The 15,295-nt window shown below is 51.0% G+C and overlaps 1 protein-coding gene across 3 annotated transcripts in view; it reads left to right on the top strand.

Moving 5' to 3' along the window:
- The window catches only part of ZYX (zyxin), a 129,352-nt gene that overhangs the window by 47,467 nt on the left and 66,590 nt on the right, over nt 1–15,295 (top strand). The window contains exon 1 of one of the 3 annotated variants that reach the window (XM_069650310.1): nt 1,738–1,770. The exons of the other annotated variants lie outside the window; for them this stretch is intronic. Within the exon in view, the coding sequence (XP_069506411.1) occupies nt 1,753–1,770 (18 nt within the window). The 5' untranslated portion in view covers nt 1,738–1,752. Of the gene's footprint in view, nt 1–1,737; nt 1,771–15,295 lie in introns of those variants that run through there. 3 annotated transcript variants of the gene reach the window in all.

Below are 15,295 nucleotides of genomic sequence, written 5' to 3' on the forward strand. Positions count from 1 at the left end.
GTGCGTGGGTTGGTGATGGGGCCCGCGTGGTTCCTAGGCTTGGCATTGTGCCCCCAGGGTTGGCGATGGCGCCTGCGTTGTCACTAGGCCTGTCATTGTGACCCCAGGGTTGGCGATGGCGCCTGCGTTGTCACTAGGCCTGGCATTGTGCCCCCAGGGTTGGCGATGGCGCCCGCGTGGTTACTAGGCCTGGCATTGTGCCCCCAGGGTTGGTGATGGTGCCCGCGTGGTTACCAGGCCTGGCATTGTGCCCCCAGGGTTGGTGATGGTGCCCGCGTGGTTACCAGGCCTGGCATTGTGCCCCCAGGGTTGGCGATGGTGCCTGCGTTGTCACTAGGCCTGGCATTGTGCTCTCATGGTTGCAGGGTTGGTAACAGACCCCTCATGGTGCGTGGGTTGGTGATGGGGCCAGTGCTAGAAATGGGATGAAAAAAACTGCTAGGGGTGGTCACGTGTCGGGCTAGTGATGGGATAACACCGCTGAGCTCACTTGACACCTGCACAAATCACACAAGAAACCAACCGTGCAACATGTATGAGCATGGTGAGCAAAGAGCATGCCTGTAGATTTACAACGTGTAACGTGAGGCAACACACGTCTCCTCGGTCTCACCTGGAACGATCGAGACGTGCACCGTGAGAGAAAATGCGCAACACAATCCTTTGCTTGTAGTCATTGTTTCACGCTGCATGTAGCTCTCTGCTCCCCGCATTCGCACGTTTTGCAGCGACATATGCCACACTCCATAGCCCCAGTCGTTGCATACTCCCTGCGTCGCGAACCTTCCAAGGCCTCCTGGCTGGGACCTGCCATGCTTGGCTTTTGGGCGGGGGCTCTTTTCTGGTGTGGCCCCGGAGGTGCTGCTGTGCAGCCTAAAGTGCACGGGCAGGGGCCGCTTTGGAAGTGCGCAGTGCTCATGCGGAAGGCTCCAGGTTTTGGACTCTCGCTTAAAGGGGCCATGTGATGGGTGCACGTCTCCATACTGTGCATCTCCAGTCTGCAGTCACGGGGGCCCCACGGGGCCCCACATTTAGTTAGGATCTGGCATTTATAAGGCGCCTACGCACAAGTGTTTCAAGGCGCGATGAAGTTGTTACTAATCTGGCCTATTGCTTTCTAGAGAGTGGAGAGACCGGTTTCCCTACCCTGACTCGTGGAGGACTCTCATAGTGCTGCATAGTGCTGTGAAGCAGCATGAACAATGCTAGGCGCTGCACCGCAGGGACCTCCAATACCTGATCACACTTATTATTGCCGCTGCACTTGCGTGATCTCCATGTGCCTGGCCTCGTCGCGCCTTGAAACACTTGTGTCTAGGCGCGTTATAAATGCCATATCATAGCATCGCATTGAACGCAGACCTGGCTTCGAGAAGCAACGGAGCGCTTTTCAGAGGTAACTGCACAGATCTACAGCGGTACCAGGTGGCAGGGAGCAGCTGAGCGGGCCTGTCTAGCCGGTCAGCTGGCGCGAGGTGCGACCTGATGGACGAGGTGTTGAGGCAGAGAGATTAATTGAAGAGGTGGCTTTTCTGGATTGTAGGAGTGTGGGGGCGAGACTGATGCCAACGGGGAGGAGTTTCTTAGTCTTGGGGTGCAGGCAGAGAAGGCTTGTTTTCTGGTCCTTTCTTTTTGCTGCAGTGGATTTCAAGTCTGCACGTGTCCTGGCTTCTGCTGGTGCGCTGTCCGCTGGAAATGCAGCGTTTCTCCACGAGGTACCTGGGTGACCTGAGGGCGACTGCCTTATAGACGATGCAGCAAGACTTGAAGGTGACCCGTGCGTGCAGTGGGAGCCAGTGAAGGTTGACGAGGACCGGGGTGATGTGGTCTATCTGCGTTGGCCCTTGATGAGCCGTGCAGCCATGTGTAGGCTAAACTTCTCTGGGGCACAAGGGAGGAGACCGGGAGGCCTTGGAGGAAGGCAGTGCCCCCATCCAGGTGGGATATGGCTCTAAAGCTGCCCAGCGGGAGGAAGGGGTTGACCATCTGCGGGAGTGAGAGCAGATACCAAGCTGTCTGAGTTTTCTTAGCTATATGTGTCTTGAAGGAGAGGTGTTTGTGTAACCCGAGGGACTCAGCGCAGGAGGTGAGCTCGGGTGTGAAGCCCCCAGAGTTCATGGGTGATAGCCAGGTCTGTATGTCTGGCTGTTTGCTGGTGCTGGAGTATGATTTCTGTCTTGGAGGTGTTGAGCTTCAAGCATGCAGTAGACGCCCAAGACTGGGTCAGCTAGAGGCAGGTTTTGAGCCTATGGATGTCCTTGATGTAGTTGACCTTGAGATATAGTTGTGGCTTGTGTGTGGGCGTGGGAAAGGCACTGATCGTAGCAGGTTCAAAATGGTGCAAGTACCTGGGCGCCTAAAAGCAGTGCCTAGCAAAGTATCCTGTTGGCTTTGCCAATGCTTGTTTCTTTTAATGGGGCCTCAGTGAAGAACACACATAGATAGTGCTTGAGTGGCTGAAAGCAGACTTGCTTAAGACATATTTTTATTTTCTCGGAGGATAGCTCAGGGGCAACATGCTCGCCTTGGAAACGATGCGGAGCAACACAGGTTCGATCCCTGGGCCAGCACTTAGCAACCTCTGGGTGTTAATCGCGTTATAAATAATCAATTACACCAGTAGCGTGTTTACACCTCCAATTAAGTCATTAACTCTCATAAGACTGCTTTAAAAAAACACTGGTCAGCACTTTAAATGCAAAGTCTAATGGTAAGGCTTGATTAAAGCTGAATGAGTTCCCATGAGGCGGTGTTTTGGGTGGGCAAAGGCAGGAATGGGTGGGAATAGCCATGGTGGGGGGATTAGCATGGAAATGGGCAGTCAATGGGTGCTTAAATACCAAACAACACCATCAAGCTGTGTATCCCTCCTCCTGTGTCATGTCCCCCCCCATCTGTGCTGTAATGCAGGCGTGTTGGCTTCCAGGCGACCTGGTGTATCCCTCCTCCTGTATCATGTCTCCCCATCTAGTGCTGTAATGCAGGCGTGTTGGCTTCTAGGCGCTCTGGTGTACCCCCCTCCTGTATCATGTCTCCCCATCTAGTGCTGTAATGCAGGCGTGTTGACTTCTAGGCGCTCTGGTGTATCCCCCCTCCTGTGATCCAATGCAGGCATGTTGGCTTCTAGGCGCTCTAGTGTATTCCTCCTCCTGTGTCGTGTCTCCCCATCTAGTGCTGTAATGCAGGCGTGTTGGCTTCTAGGTGCTCTAGTGTATCCCTCCCCCTGTGTCATGTCTCCCCATCTAGTGCTGTAATGCAGGCGTGTTGGCTTCTAGGCGCTCTGGTGTATTCCTCCTCCTGTGTCTTGTTTCCCCATCTAGTGCTGTAATGCAGGCGTGTTGGCTTCTAGGCGGCTCTGTCACCTAAAAGCCCAAACTGGAAATGAAGCGGGGGTGGGGGGCCTTCTTCCAGAGTCTCACTGGGGCATAAAGTTGCCTCTGACACCAATGACAATTTGGCAACAGTCTTAATTCGTTAATGTTGTGATACCTTGTTTGTGTAATACCCAAAGGGGAGTTTTTGTTGAGTAACACTGGTCACAACTGCAAGCGGCTGAGTGAATGGACAGCTCCACCTGCCTCCACCTCGAGCACTGGCCTAGAGGCCAGTCCTCCTTGCATCTGGGGTGGGGAAGGCGCATGTATGAACAGCCCGGTGGCGCAGTCAATGTGCCCCCCCACCCAATCACATACCAGATCCCTGATGAGGCCCTACAGTGACTACTAAAGAAAGGGAAGCACACGTTGCGTTACCCCCCCCCCCCCCCCAAGCCTACAACCTGAGACCAAGACCTGTACATGAGTCACGTGGAGGCCGGCAGGGGGGAGCTTCACCACGGAGGAGTTGCCCACTCTGGGGCATGGCACCCAGATCACCCCCCAGGCATCGCACGCCTGATGCACGCAAGTCGCCCCCCGCCATATAAACTTGCTTCAGGCTGAAGGAGGGCCCCACTGCACTGACCAACACCCCGCCCCCCACCCGGCCTTGGCATCACTGGCAATGGACTCGGGGCTGCCCCTGGACCCGCGCAGGCTCTGCCATCATATGCCAGGGTGCAGCCGGACCCGCACCGCCTCATCTCAAGAGACGCTGCCTAAATGCCCGGAGGGCGTGAATCCGTGTCTGGGGACCTCCTGACACAAAGTTATACCTCACAAACCTTTTAAGGTGCGAAATATAAGACCACCTTTTACTCTTGCGTTGCACAGGGGGGTTCTGCCACTTCTAAGCGCTGTAACAGTGTTTGTACCCAATGTACTGATATTCAAGTTGGTGCCCTTGTAATGCTGGACTGGGATGCATTGTACGAGTGCAGGCTGCGCACAGATCTGATGCGACCACCTAACTCGCTGAGCTATCGCACCTACTACCGTGGGAAGCCGCACTACTTTCTCAAGCACTGTCTTATAAGTAGCACAACTTCTTTCTTTAGGAAATGTTGTTATTAAACATTTGTTATTGTCACCTCTTAAAACTGTTTCTCTCCTGGAACACACAATCCCGAATAGTAAACCATCCTGGAGCTCGTGAGGTGTCCCACGTCCAGTATGAATAGTTTATCCGGAAAGTATGTTTCTGTGCCTTCCTGGTGTGTTAGAAGTGCTGGGCTGCGAGGAGTAAACTGGCCCAGGAAGAAAGTGCCACTCCTTAAGCCTTGCCCTGAATCCCATTACTGGGGAATAGTGCCGTCCTGCTGGACTATCCGTGGGAAACCCGCAACAGTGCTCTGGGGAACAGGTGCGGCCCTGTACATGCGGCCGGCTGCGTGTTCAGGAAGTCCAGGCACAGAATCCTGCGTGTGGCGGCGTCTTGTGGCGTGTTGTGGCATGCAGCTTTTCACACAATGCAAGTGTGGCTTTTTGAGAACCGATTGTAGGACTTTTTGTTTTCTGTCTACATTCGGCTGGATGCCTCGGACTGGCCCACATTGCACCGGCCACTGACGGCGCCACTTTACCCATAGTACAGGCATGACGGGGGTAGCACAGAGGGTTCCATGGGGCGCGAATGCTCCCCATGGCGAAACCCAAACGACGCCCACAGCAACATCCGACAAGAAAAGGGTTACATGCATATTTGCAGAAATCTGCCTCGTGCCCAACTAAGCCCAAGTATCCTGCCCCCAAACTATGACCCAAGGCATTGCTAGTGAACCTAGGGGGGGGGGGGGCTGAGTGATATGTGAATGGCAGTGCTCTTTCGTGCCCCCCTCGTACTCGGCATTTCTTGGTTCTCATCTACTCCTTCTCGGTATAGTTTAAATTGCGACCCGTTTCCTGTAATGACTCGTCCGGTGGCCGAGCGGTCACCCTTGACCCCTTGGTCTGGGTAACAACCAAGTGATTCGCCCCAAATTTGGATTCAGATTTCCTCTCTTGCCTTCGGCCTACGAGAACTTTGTCACCTGTTGGTAATGTTGATGGTTTTGCACCCGTCTCTCCTCGGCGTATTTCTTCATCTCTCCTTTCTTGGAAGCATCTGTGCGCCCCGTGAGACGCCCGTGGTGGTGGCGTTTCCTTGTGCATCCCGTGAGACGGCCGTGGTGGTGGCGTTTCCTTGTGCATCCCGTGAGACGGCCGTGGTGGTGGCGTTTCCTTGTGCATCCCGTGAGACGGCCGTGGTGGTGGCGTTTCCTTGTGCTTCCCGTGAGACGGCCGTGGTGGTGGCGTTTCCTTGTGCATCCCGTGAGATGGCCGTGGGGGTGGCGTTTCCTTGTGCATCCCGTGAGACGGCCGTGGTGGTGGTGTTTCCTTGAGCATCCCGTGAGACGGCCGTGGTGGTGCTTCCCGTGAGACGGCCGTGGTGGTGGCGTTTCCTTGTGCATCCCGTGAGACGGCCGTGGTGATGGCGTTTCCTTGTGCATCCCGTGAGACGGCTGTGGTGGTGGCGTTTCCTTGTGCATCCCGTGAGACGGCCGTGGTGGTGGCGTTTCCTTGTGCATCCCGTGAGACTGCCGTGGTGGAGGCGTTTCTTTGTGCATCCCGTGAGACAGCCGTGGTGGTGGCGTTTCCATGAGCATCCCGTGAGACGGCCGTGGTGGTGGCGTTTCCTTGTGCTTCCCGTGAGACGGCCGTGGTGGTGGCGTTTCCTTGTGCATCCCGTGAGACGGCCGTGGTGGTGGCGTTTCCTTGTGCATCCCGTGAGACGGCCGTGGTGGTGGCGTTTTCTTGTGCATCCTGTGAGACGGCCGTGGTGGTGGCGTTTCCTTGTGCATCCCGTGAGACGCCGTGGTGGTGGTGTTTCCTTGAGCATCCCGTGAGACGGCCGTGGTGGTGGTGTTTCCTTGTGCTTCCCGTGAGACGGGCGTGGTGGTGGCGTTTCCTTGTGCATCCCGTGAGACGGCCGTGGTGGTGGCGTTTCCTTGTGCATCCCGTGAGACGGCCGTGGTGGTGGCGTTTTCTTGTGCATCCTGTGAGACGGCCGTGGTGGTGGCGTTTCCTTGTGCATCCCGTGAGACGCCGTGGTGGTGGTGTTTCCTTGAGCATCCCGTGAGACGGCCGTGGTGGTGGTGTTTCCTTGTGCTTCCCGTGAGACGGGCGTGGTGGTGGCGTTTCCTTGTGCATCCAGTGAGACGGCCGTGGTGGTGGCGTTTCCTTGTGCATCCCGTGAGACGGCCGTGGTGGTGGCGTTTCCTTGTGCATCCCGTGAGACGGCCGTGGTGGTGGCGTTTCCTTGTGCATCCCGTGAGACGGCCGTGGTGGTGGCGTTTCCTTGTGCATCCCGTGAGACGGCCTTGGTGGTGGCGTTTCCTTGTGCATCCCGTGAGACGGCCGTGGTGGTGGCGTTTCCTTGTGCATCCCGTGAGACGGCCGTGGTGGTGGCGTTTCCTTGTGCATCCCGTGAGACGGCCGTGGTGGTGGCGTTTCCTTGTGCATCCCGTGAGACGACCGTGGTGGCGTTTCCTTGTGCATCCCGTGAGACGGCCGTGGTGGTGGCGTTTCCTTGTGCAGCCGTGTTGTCAAGAAAGATGACGCAGACAACAAAAGTATCTGTAAGCCGTGCTTTATTAATGTTCAGGGTGGTGTAACGCCAAAACTAACCCTATGCTCTGGTGGGATTTCCCCGCCTAAAGAAATGCAAGGAAAGTCCATGTCTTATAAGTATAAAATAAAAGTCTGTCTGTGTCGAAAACCTACGCTGTCCTCACAAAGAAGTGCTCTCCACCAAATACAAGTGTCCAAAGTAATATGTTGCAAAATTGGTAGAGTTCTCCTGTTCAAGTTCAATATATTTCTAACAAAACCGTGTTTCACTAAAGATTGCACAAGTTCTTCGATTCACCAGGTTCACCGTTCCATTACTTACTGCTCTACGGTCTCCCTTCCCCGGTTTCAAAAGGGTAATCCAGTTCACACAACAATGTAGTCTTTGGGTTCCCACCCCCAAGATGAAGGCAATAAAGTTTGCACAACTCGTTGGTCTTGGAGATGCCTTCCCCCAATATCAAATTTCAGCCATTGAATAGTTCTCCGCTTCACAAAAGAATATCGGGTCCACTTGCCCTTTCCTTCTGTGATCTTCTCCAAGGATTCATGCCCCTTTGCTGCTTTCCAATTGTTAGTGACTTTTGGTCCTAGGCGCAGTTATCGGACCACACGGTCCACCCATCACAGGCCGCGCAGCCATCCGCTTCCCCGATATCAGAACCCGCTTTTATTTCACTGCAGGGTTTTCCATATAACTTTTCCATGTGCGTGCTGATACTGGGGCAATTGTTTTCCCTAAGCTGCCCTTCTGGTTATTACATCACAGCTTATCCTCAAGTACCTGGTTTCTCGTCAGTCACTTGGTTTCAGATATCCCTCTCTTCTTGCAGCTTTGTGTGGGCTCACTTTCACTTGGTACGCGCGTAACGGCCCTCCAGGGCACCCAGAGTCGCAGAACCCTTCTAGAGCCTTACCGGGTTGCTGTGCTCCACTTGGCGGCTGCCCTTCTGCCCGGGTAAAGCAACTTGCTGGTTCGCCGACTGCTTACTTCCACGTACGCCGGCCTCTGGCTCTGCCTCCGCGCCTCCCAGATGCCTGCTCTCTGCTTTACCTCACACAGGGCTCCCGGGATTCTCAGCAGCATCTCAGCATCTCGGCTTCTTGCCCCTCAGCATGGCCACTTCCTGGTCTTCGCCTCACTCTGCTCCTCCTGCACCCCTCGTACCTCTCCCGTGACACTTCAGACTTCCAGCTTTTGTACTTTTTAATTTTTTTTTTAATTTTTTTTTCCATTCACAATCCGCTGCAGTTGAAACAAGGTATTTTCAATTGCCTGACCTTGTACAAGCCCATTAGTGACTACTTGTCATAGGAAATCTGCATTACTCCTAGTCGCCTCCTCTTCTTCTCAGTACTTGAAGGGAAATCTGCATTACTCCTAGTTGCCTCTTCTTCTTCTCAGTACTTAAAGGGAAATCATAGCTGACAATAGCCCATAAAGGCTAAGGGAAGGGGCTAGGTTATTACTAGCAAAGTGGCATACAATTTCTCACCTTCGGGTCCCTATCTCCAGTCACCAAGGTCCCTCCACCCAGGTGATCCTCCCACACATATCCACCGCCAGGGTCGGGATCCAAAGGCGATGGCCATTCCCGGGTCACCTAAACCGGAGATCCCTGGAGAGTAGACTTGAGAGAACCTTCAGGTACCTCATAATCCCTAATGTGGGGAAGCCTTGTTTTCACCTTCCTTCCGGACAATCGCTCCCAAGGACATCTCCTGGGTTTCTGTAGACCCTGAGCATGTTGCATAAGACTGGGGCGCAGCTCGTTTTGCTGGAGCGCTTTCTTGAGACTTCCCAAAAATGTCTCTACCATGCCATGCGCCTGAGGCGGCAGTGGCGTGAATTTTCTGTGATGTATGCCCATATAACTCATGAACCGGGTGAATCTGAAGGGTGGCCCATTGTCTGATCTCAATATATCTGGACAGCCCCATGCTGAGAACATGTCATCCAATTCCGGGGTGACAGTGCTGCCGCCGTGGAGGAAATCATCTGTACGAGAGGGAGAAGGGAAACTTCATCCGTGACAACCATCCAGTATTTACCACCCCCAAATGGTCTGAAGAAATCGATGGCTACACGTGTCCAGGGTGCTTCTGGTAGGTCTCGCATCCTGCGTGGTTCTGGGTTGTTGGGTTTGGATGTGCACTGACACAAGTGACATGTTCTTACTATGTTTGCACCATCACATCAATTCCCGGGAACCACGTGGCGTCCCTTATTTGCTACTTGGTGGCAGCCATGCCCTGATGACCTTCATGCGCTAAATATAGTGAGTATAGCTATGCAGCCCCACTTCGCATGATGAGGCCTTCCGCCGTTACTGACAGTTCATCCTCTACGCTTGCCACTCTTGCTTGAACAGTCCTTGCATGGCTCACGTCTCATCTAGCCCTACTTCTCTCCACTTTGGGGATGCTAGGAGTTCTCTTAATGTCCTTTTAGTATTTTGTCTTTCAAGCTATGTGCTTGCACTATGGCCGTTGTGCGGTTTCGGGGTCCCCGCTGTGGGAGAAAATTGATGAATTCTTCTGCTATTGAAGGTTGCATCGCATGATCTGGAAGTGGGTGCCGAGACATGATGTCTGCTGGGTTGTACTCTTTTCATCGCTTGTGTATACTTGTGAAATTAAAGTCTTGCAGCCTCAACCCCCATCACTCAATTCTGGGCAGTATTTTGCACTAAGGGTTTCCGTATTTGGTGACTAGAGCCTGATGGTCAGTTACGATGGTGAATGGTTTTCCTATCAGAAACATTTGAAAGTGCTCGCAGGCCCATACTACCGCCAGACCTTCTTTTTTCAGCTGGGAGTATCTCCTCTCAGCGTCTGATAGGCTCTTGGATGCATGTGCAATGATTGTTCTTGGAGTCGCTCTCCCTCATCGATGTTGAGCCAAAATGGCACCCAGACCCACCAGGATGGCATCCACCGTCCGCTCTGTGCATTTGGTAGGATGAAAGTAGGCCATACAGTCCGCTGACATGATACCCTCACATTCGGTGTTCCACTGGAATTCTCTTGTTTGCGGAGCTCCCTTATTGGAGCACTGATGGTACCAAAATCCTTCAGATGCAGACTACATCAGCTAGCCGTTCCCAAGAATGATCGTACTTCACTCACATCCTGTGGAGCACAGACGTCGGGTATGTCGATTTACCTTTCCTGAGTCTGGGCTCATCCCTCGTTGCGAGAATGGGTGCACACAGACCTTAAGGAGGGTCCCGTGGAACGCACAGTTCTCTACATTTAGTTCTAGCCCTGCATGAGATAATGTAGCGCATTGAAGTGCTATGTCAGTCCTTTCATGTTCGCTCTGAAGACCAACATGTTGTCGCTGTAGTCCTGTTTTTTTATTTCACAAATGACTTTCCGAATACTCTTCTGAAAGATCTCAGCAGTGAATGATCTGCTGAAGAGGAGTCTTTTGTATCTGAATATGGCCTTCTAAGTGGCGAACGTGGTTATGTAGCTGGACTGTTCATCACGTGTGGTCTGGTGCTACCCTTTGTATAGGTCATGCCTGATGAATACCTTTAAACAAGCAGACCATGTTATCCAGGTGAATGCCGGCATGTCGTTTGCGTCCAATTGCTTAATTTGCTTGTCGCATGTCCACATAGAGGCGGATCGCGTCAATCGATCCTTGCTTCGGTACTGCTACCACATGCAAGACCCATGGGGTGGGACCGCAGGTTTGCTCAATGATGTCCTCGTTTAGAGGACACTGAATGTTCTTTTCCAGCCGTGGTTGTAGGTGAATGGGTACCCTTCTCGGATGTTGTGCAACTGGTGTGACTGACTCGTCTATGTGAAGAGTGACTGGTTCTCCCTTGAGGCACCCAAAGCCATTGAATAACTTTTGGAAACCATTGAGTGATTGGCACGTCAAGCTGTATGGCCTATGTCACAGCTACAATCTTCGTCTCAAGGGCCATGGGGCAGCCCAGTACATTGTTTCCTGGGACTTCTCCTTGAAGGACGTGCAGCTCATTTTGCTTTGTAACTAAGCATTGTGGAGAATTTCCCATGGTTTCGAACAGGCTCCTTCGCAGCCCACTGGAACTCTTTGTCATGAGGGTGTCAATTGAGGTGGGTGTGCCATATTGCCAAACTCTATAGACACATGATGTACAGAGGGGCCCCCTGTGTCCATGACAAACTTGGTTTGGGTGTTCACCTATTCACATGTCACCCTCTTCTTCAGGGGCTGTCGCCACGTCATTCATCATGTATGCATAGACGTGTTGACTTGTTTTGTAGAAGAACAGAGGTGATGGGGTCGTCACGTGATTTGCCCGACATGGATCACTGGATTGCTTCTAGCAGTGGGGTCTCTTCTTGGAATTGAGGGGTGCACTTTGGACTCTGGCCTGGCGATTGTCCCGCTGTTTCCCTGCATTTGATTCGCCAGCGCACTGCATACTCTTGCCATGTGATATATATTTTTTTTGTCCGACTGTGGGCATCTTACTTCTTCCTCGTGTGGAAATGGTAGGCCAGACAGGAAGCATCTTCCTATTCATCTGGAATTCATGTTGCATATCCGATCGATCCAACATCCTACTCTGACCCTTAGCATCTGGTACTCGTAAACCAGTCTCTGGTTAGTGGGTACTCATATGCCAGTCTCTCGTTGGTAGCTTCTCATGTGCCAAGCTCTGGTCAGTGGCTTCTCATATGCCAGGCTCTGGTTAGGTACTCGTATGGTGGTCTCTGGTTAGTGGGTACTCTTACTCCGGTCAGTGGCTTCTCATGCACCAGGTTCTGGTTAGTGGGTGGGTGCCAGTCACTAGAGGGCAGATAACATGGATATCCCATTTTTTGATGATCTGCTGGTATTATATTTTGCTTTATTTGTGTGAAGAGGTCTTGAAAAAGGTGTTAACGTCCTGGTTACACTGAACTATGTATTCCCAACTGGGACCAGTTAAAGACCCGACTAATGGATCGGATTAACTGCTGCCATCTACCTTTGCTCACTAGATGGTCTTTCTTTCTTTCAATGTTTCATCGGCGGTCCCAAGGAATATTACTATCCCCAAAACCGAGAAACCCAGGACAATGATTGGACTCTAATCCTACGCCAGCAAATTCAATTTAGAATAAAAACTCCCACAGCAATGGATCGTGTTGCTTATAAGTTTAAATGTTAAAGGTATTTGTACCGCACACCGTCACCAACGGAGTTGGTCGCCAGGCACTCTGGCGGATCTGCAAACGATAAGGTGGGATGGGTTAGTAGGCGAAGCGGGAGTAGGATAGTGAGAGGAGTGGTGTTATGTTGGCAGCTTCAAATCGCTATACACCGGGTGCTGAGCCTTGGTGCGTGTATCGGTTCGATGTCAGCCCTCGTGTGCTGTTGGTGCGGCTTATGTGTTGTTGCAGTGTTGTGAAGTGCGTGCGGGTTGCTGTGCGAGAGATAGTTGTGTGAGATTTTTTAGGGAGATAAGTCTGTAGAAATGCTGAGTTTTTTTTTGTTAGTGGGTTATATGCAGTTTAACATGCTAACATTCAGACCTCTGTCCGAGTGTGGCGCTCGCTAATCCTCCCAATCTCGTCAGGATGGGCGAAGGGGTTACGCCTGGCAGAGTTTTAGGTTTGTGTGACACGCTCCTTGTGCTGTTTTAACACGCTCTGTAAGTGTTCTAATTCTGATGGATTAATTCATGTGGGTTGGGTGTGTATTCTCCTCCGTGTGTGTTGGAGCAGGTGGTGTGGTCTTCTCTTAGAAACTTTCTATCTAAATTTGTCTGCTGGGAGTTTGGATATGGTACGCCGGGAGGCAGTGGATGAGTCATTTAGGGCTTTCGTCTCAGTCTGAGTATGTGATCAGTCTATAGTGTCCTCCTTTTGTGGCTATTACTCATAATATCTTATGGTCTGTCTTTGGGTTCAGTGTTTGTCCATTTGAGAGTGGCCGAGGTTGGTGTTATTTTCGTTGTTGTTTAGTGGTGTGGGCATTCTAGTGCATCGCTGTTGTAGTTGCGCTGTGAAGAGCCATGATTTGAGGAGTTTCCTGAATGCTAGGTGGTTTGTTGTGTTCCGTATATTCTTAGGTAGGTCGTTCCAGGTTTTCGGTGCCTGGTGAGAGAAAGAGGATCCTCCGAGTTTTCTTCTCTAATAGGGTTTTGGTTCCAGGCGGATGTCGGTGCTTGATATCAGTGTTCTTGTCGGTTGATGTAGGCGTAGTTTATTTCTTAGGAATTCTGCACCTTGTTTGCGTATTGCTCTGTGAGTGATGCACATGGATTTTAACTTTATTTGCTATTTTTATGGTAGCCAATGTAGTATTTTTAGCGCAGATGTGATGTGTTCTCTTCTGGGTAGCTTGAGGAGGAGTCTGGATGCCGCATTTTGTATGCATTGTAGTTTTTTTAAAAGTCGTTCGGGCATGCCCATGTATAGGCTATTGGTGTAGTCTACTCTGGACATGATCAGAGCGATAATGGTAAGTGTTTTGCTGGCGAACGACAGGAACGGTAGGATCCTTTTTGCCGCTTGCAGGAGGAAGAAACATTTCTTGATTACAGAGTTTACTTGTGGCTCTAGAGTGAGATTGTTATCCATCAGGACCCCCTAGGTTTTTTGCAATTATGGTGCTGGTGTGGTTCCAAGCTCTCTTGGCCAGGGGATGTACCTGATGCCTCCTCCTTTTTTTGTAACAATCATTATCTCTGTTTTGCCTGGGTTGATTTTGAGGTGGTTGGGGTTCATCCAGTTGAATATATCATGAAGGCAATTCTGTAGTGTGGTGTTTTCTTCTCGGGTGTCTTGTATGTTGAAGATTATTTGAGTTTCGTCGGCGTAGTTGTAGCATGTGAGGCTGTGTCTTTTGATAAGTTTGATTAGTTGGTACATGTAGATGTTGAATAGAAGCAGCGAGTAGGATGATCCTTGTGGTACTCTGCACGTGTAGCCTCTAGGTTTGGACTTAAAAGGTTTCATCCATACGGTTTCGGTTCTGTTTGTTAGGAAGGATATGATCCATAGTAGGGCAGTGTCCGTTATCCCTAGTCCTTCTAATCTCTTTATGAGGATGGCGTGGTTGACAGTGTCGAAAGCTGCAGACAGATCAAGGAGAATCAGGGCGGTACTGTTGTCCGAGTCTGCGTTCATTTTTAGGTCATCCCATATTGAGAGGAAAGCTGATTCTGTTCCTCTCATTGATCTGAAACCAACTTGTGCCTGGTCTAGTAGGCAGTGCTCTTCTATGAATTCTTGGGTTATTTTGTAGATGTACGTTTCTAGCAGTTTGGCTATGTAAGGTATGTTGGAAATGGGTCTGTAATTGGATAAGTCTTCTACGTTTCCTGTTGTGTCTTTGAGTAGCGGCTTGATATAAGCCGTTTTGAAGGCCTGTGGTACTTTACCTGTTGAGATTGAGAGGTTGAGGAGATTCCTGTGGTATTCCATGGGGGTTCCTTGTTTGAGAATTGTTTTGTATATGTCCGGGGGGCAGGGGTCTTGAGGAGAGCCTGATTTGTTGCTTTGGTTTAACAGTTTGACAAAAGTCTCCACTGATATTTCTGGGAAGCTTTGTAGTTTGGATGTTCCTCATGGGTGTCGGTGGGGTTTGAGGTGTGAACGCTTGGTCTGTTTTGTATGGTTTGTTGGATGGACGTTATTTTGTTTTTGAAGTGGTCTCCTAGGTCATCGCATAGTTTTGTCATTGGAATTGGTGTGTTGCAACCCAGTGGGTTTTTTATTTCGTTTATGATTTTGAAGTTCTTTTTGGGTGTTTGGTGCTTTGAAGATTCGGTTGTCGTAGTGTTTCCTCTTCGCTTTTTGTATTTCCTTTTTGTATGAGCGGATCTGTTGCAGGAATTTCAATTTGTTTGCAGTGGTGTTGTTGGTCCTCCATTCAGATTCTAGTTTTCGTTTTTTTTCTTTTCATGGCGTTGAGTAGTGGGGTGAACCATTTTGCAGTTTATTTCTTACGTGATGGGGTGAAGGGCTTTTCTTTGGCGATGTCATCTAGAGTTGTTGCGATCCAGGTATGGAGCAGGGCAACGTTTTTGTCTAGGTCAGCTTCTTCCATGGTTGTTGCTTGTGGTTTGCTGAGTTCCAGGAGCTCAGTTAGGTTGGAGTTTTTTGTGGTTATCCAATTTCTTTTCACCGTGATCGGTGGTTTTTCTTGTTGCTTCTTTGTTGGAGCGGCTGTTGTGATTATGAATGGAATGATGAGGTGGTTGTTCCAGAGTATTTGAATTGGGGGTGCCGTGGTGATGAGATCCTGAAGATTGCATCAAGTGTGTGCCCTGCCGAGTGTTTTGCTCCTTTGACTAGTTGTTGTAGATTCA

This window comes from Ambystoma mexicanum, chromosome 3p (assembly GCF_040938575.1).
Source record: "Ambystoma mexicanum isolate Mex_15411 chromosome 3p, UKY_AmexF1_1, whole genome shotgun sequence".
Taxonomy (NCBI): Eukaryota; Metazoa; Chordata; class Amphibia; order Caudata; family Ambystomatidae; genus Ambystoma; species Ambystoma mexicanum.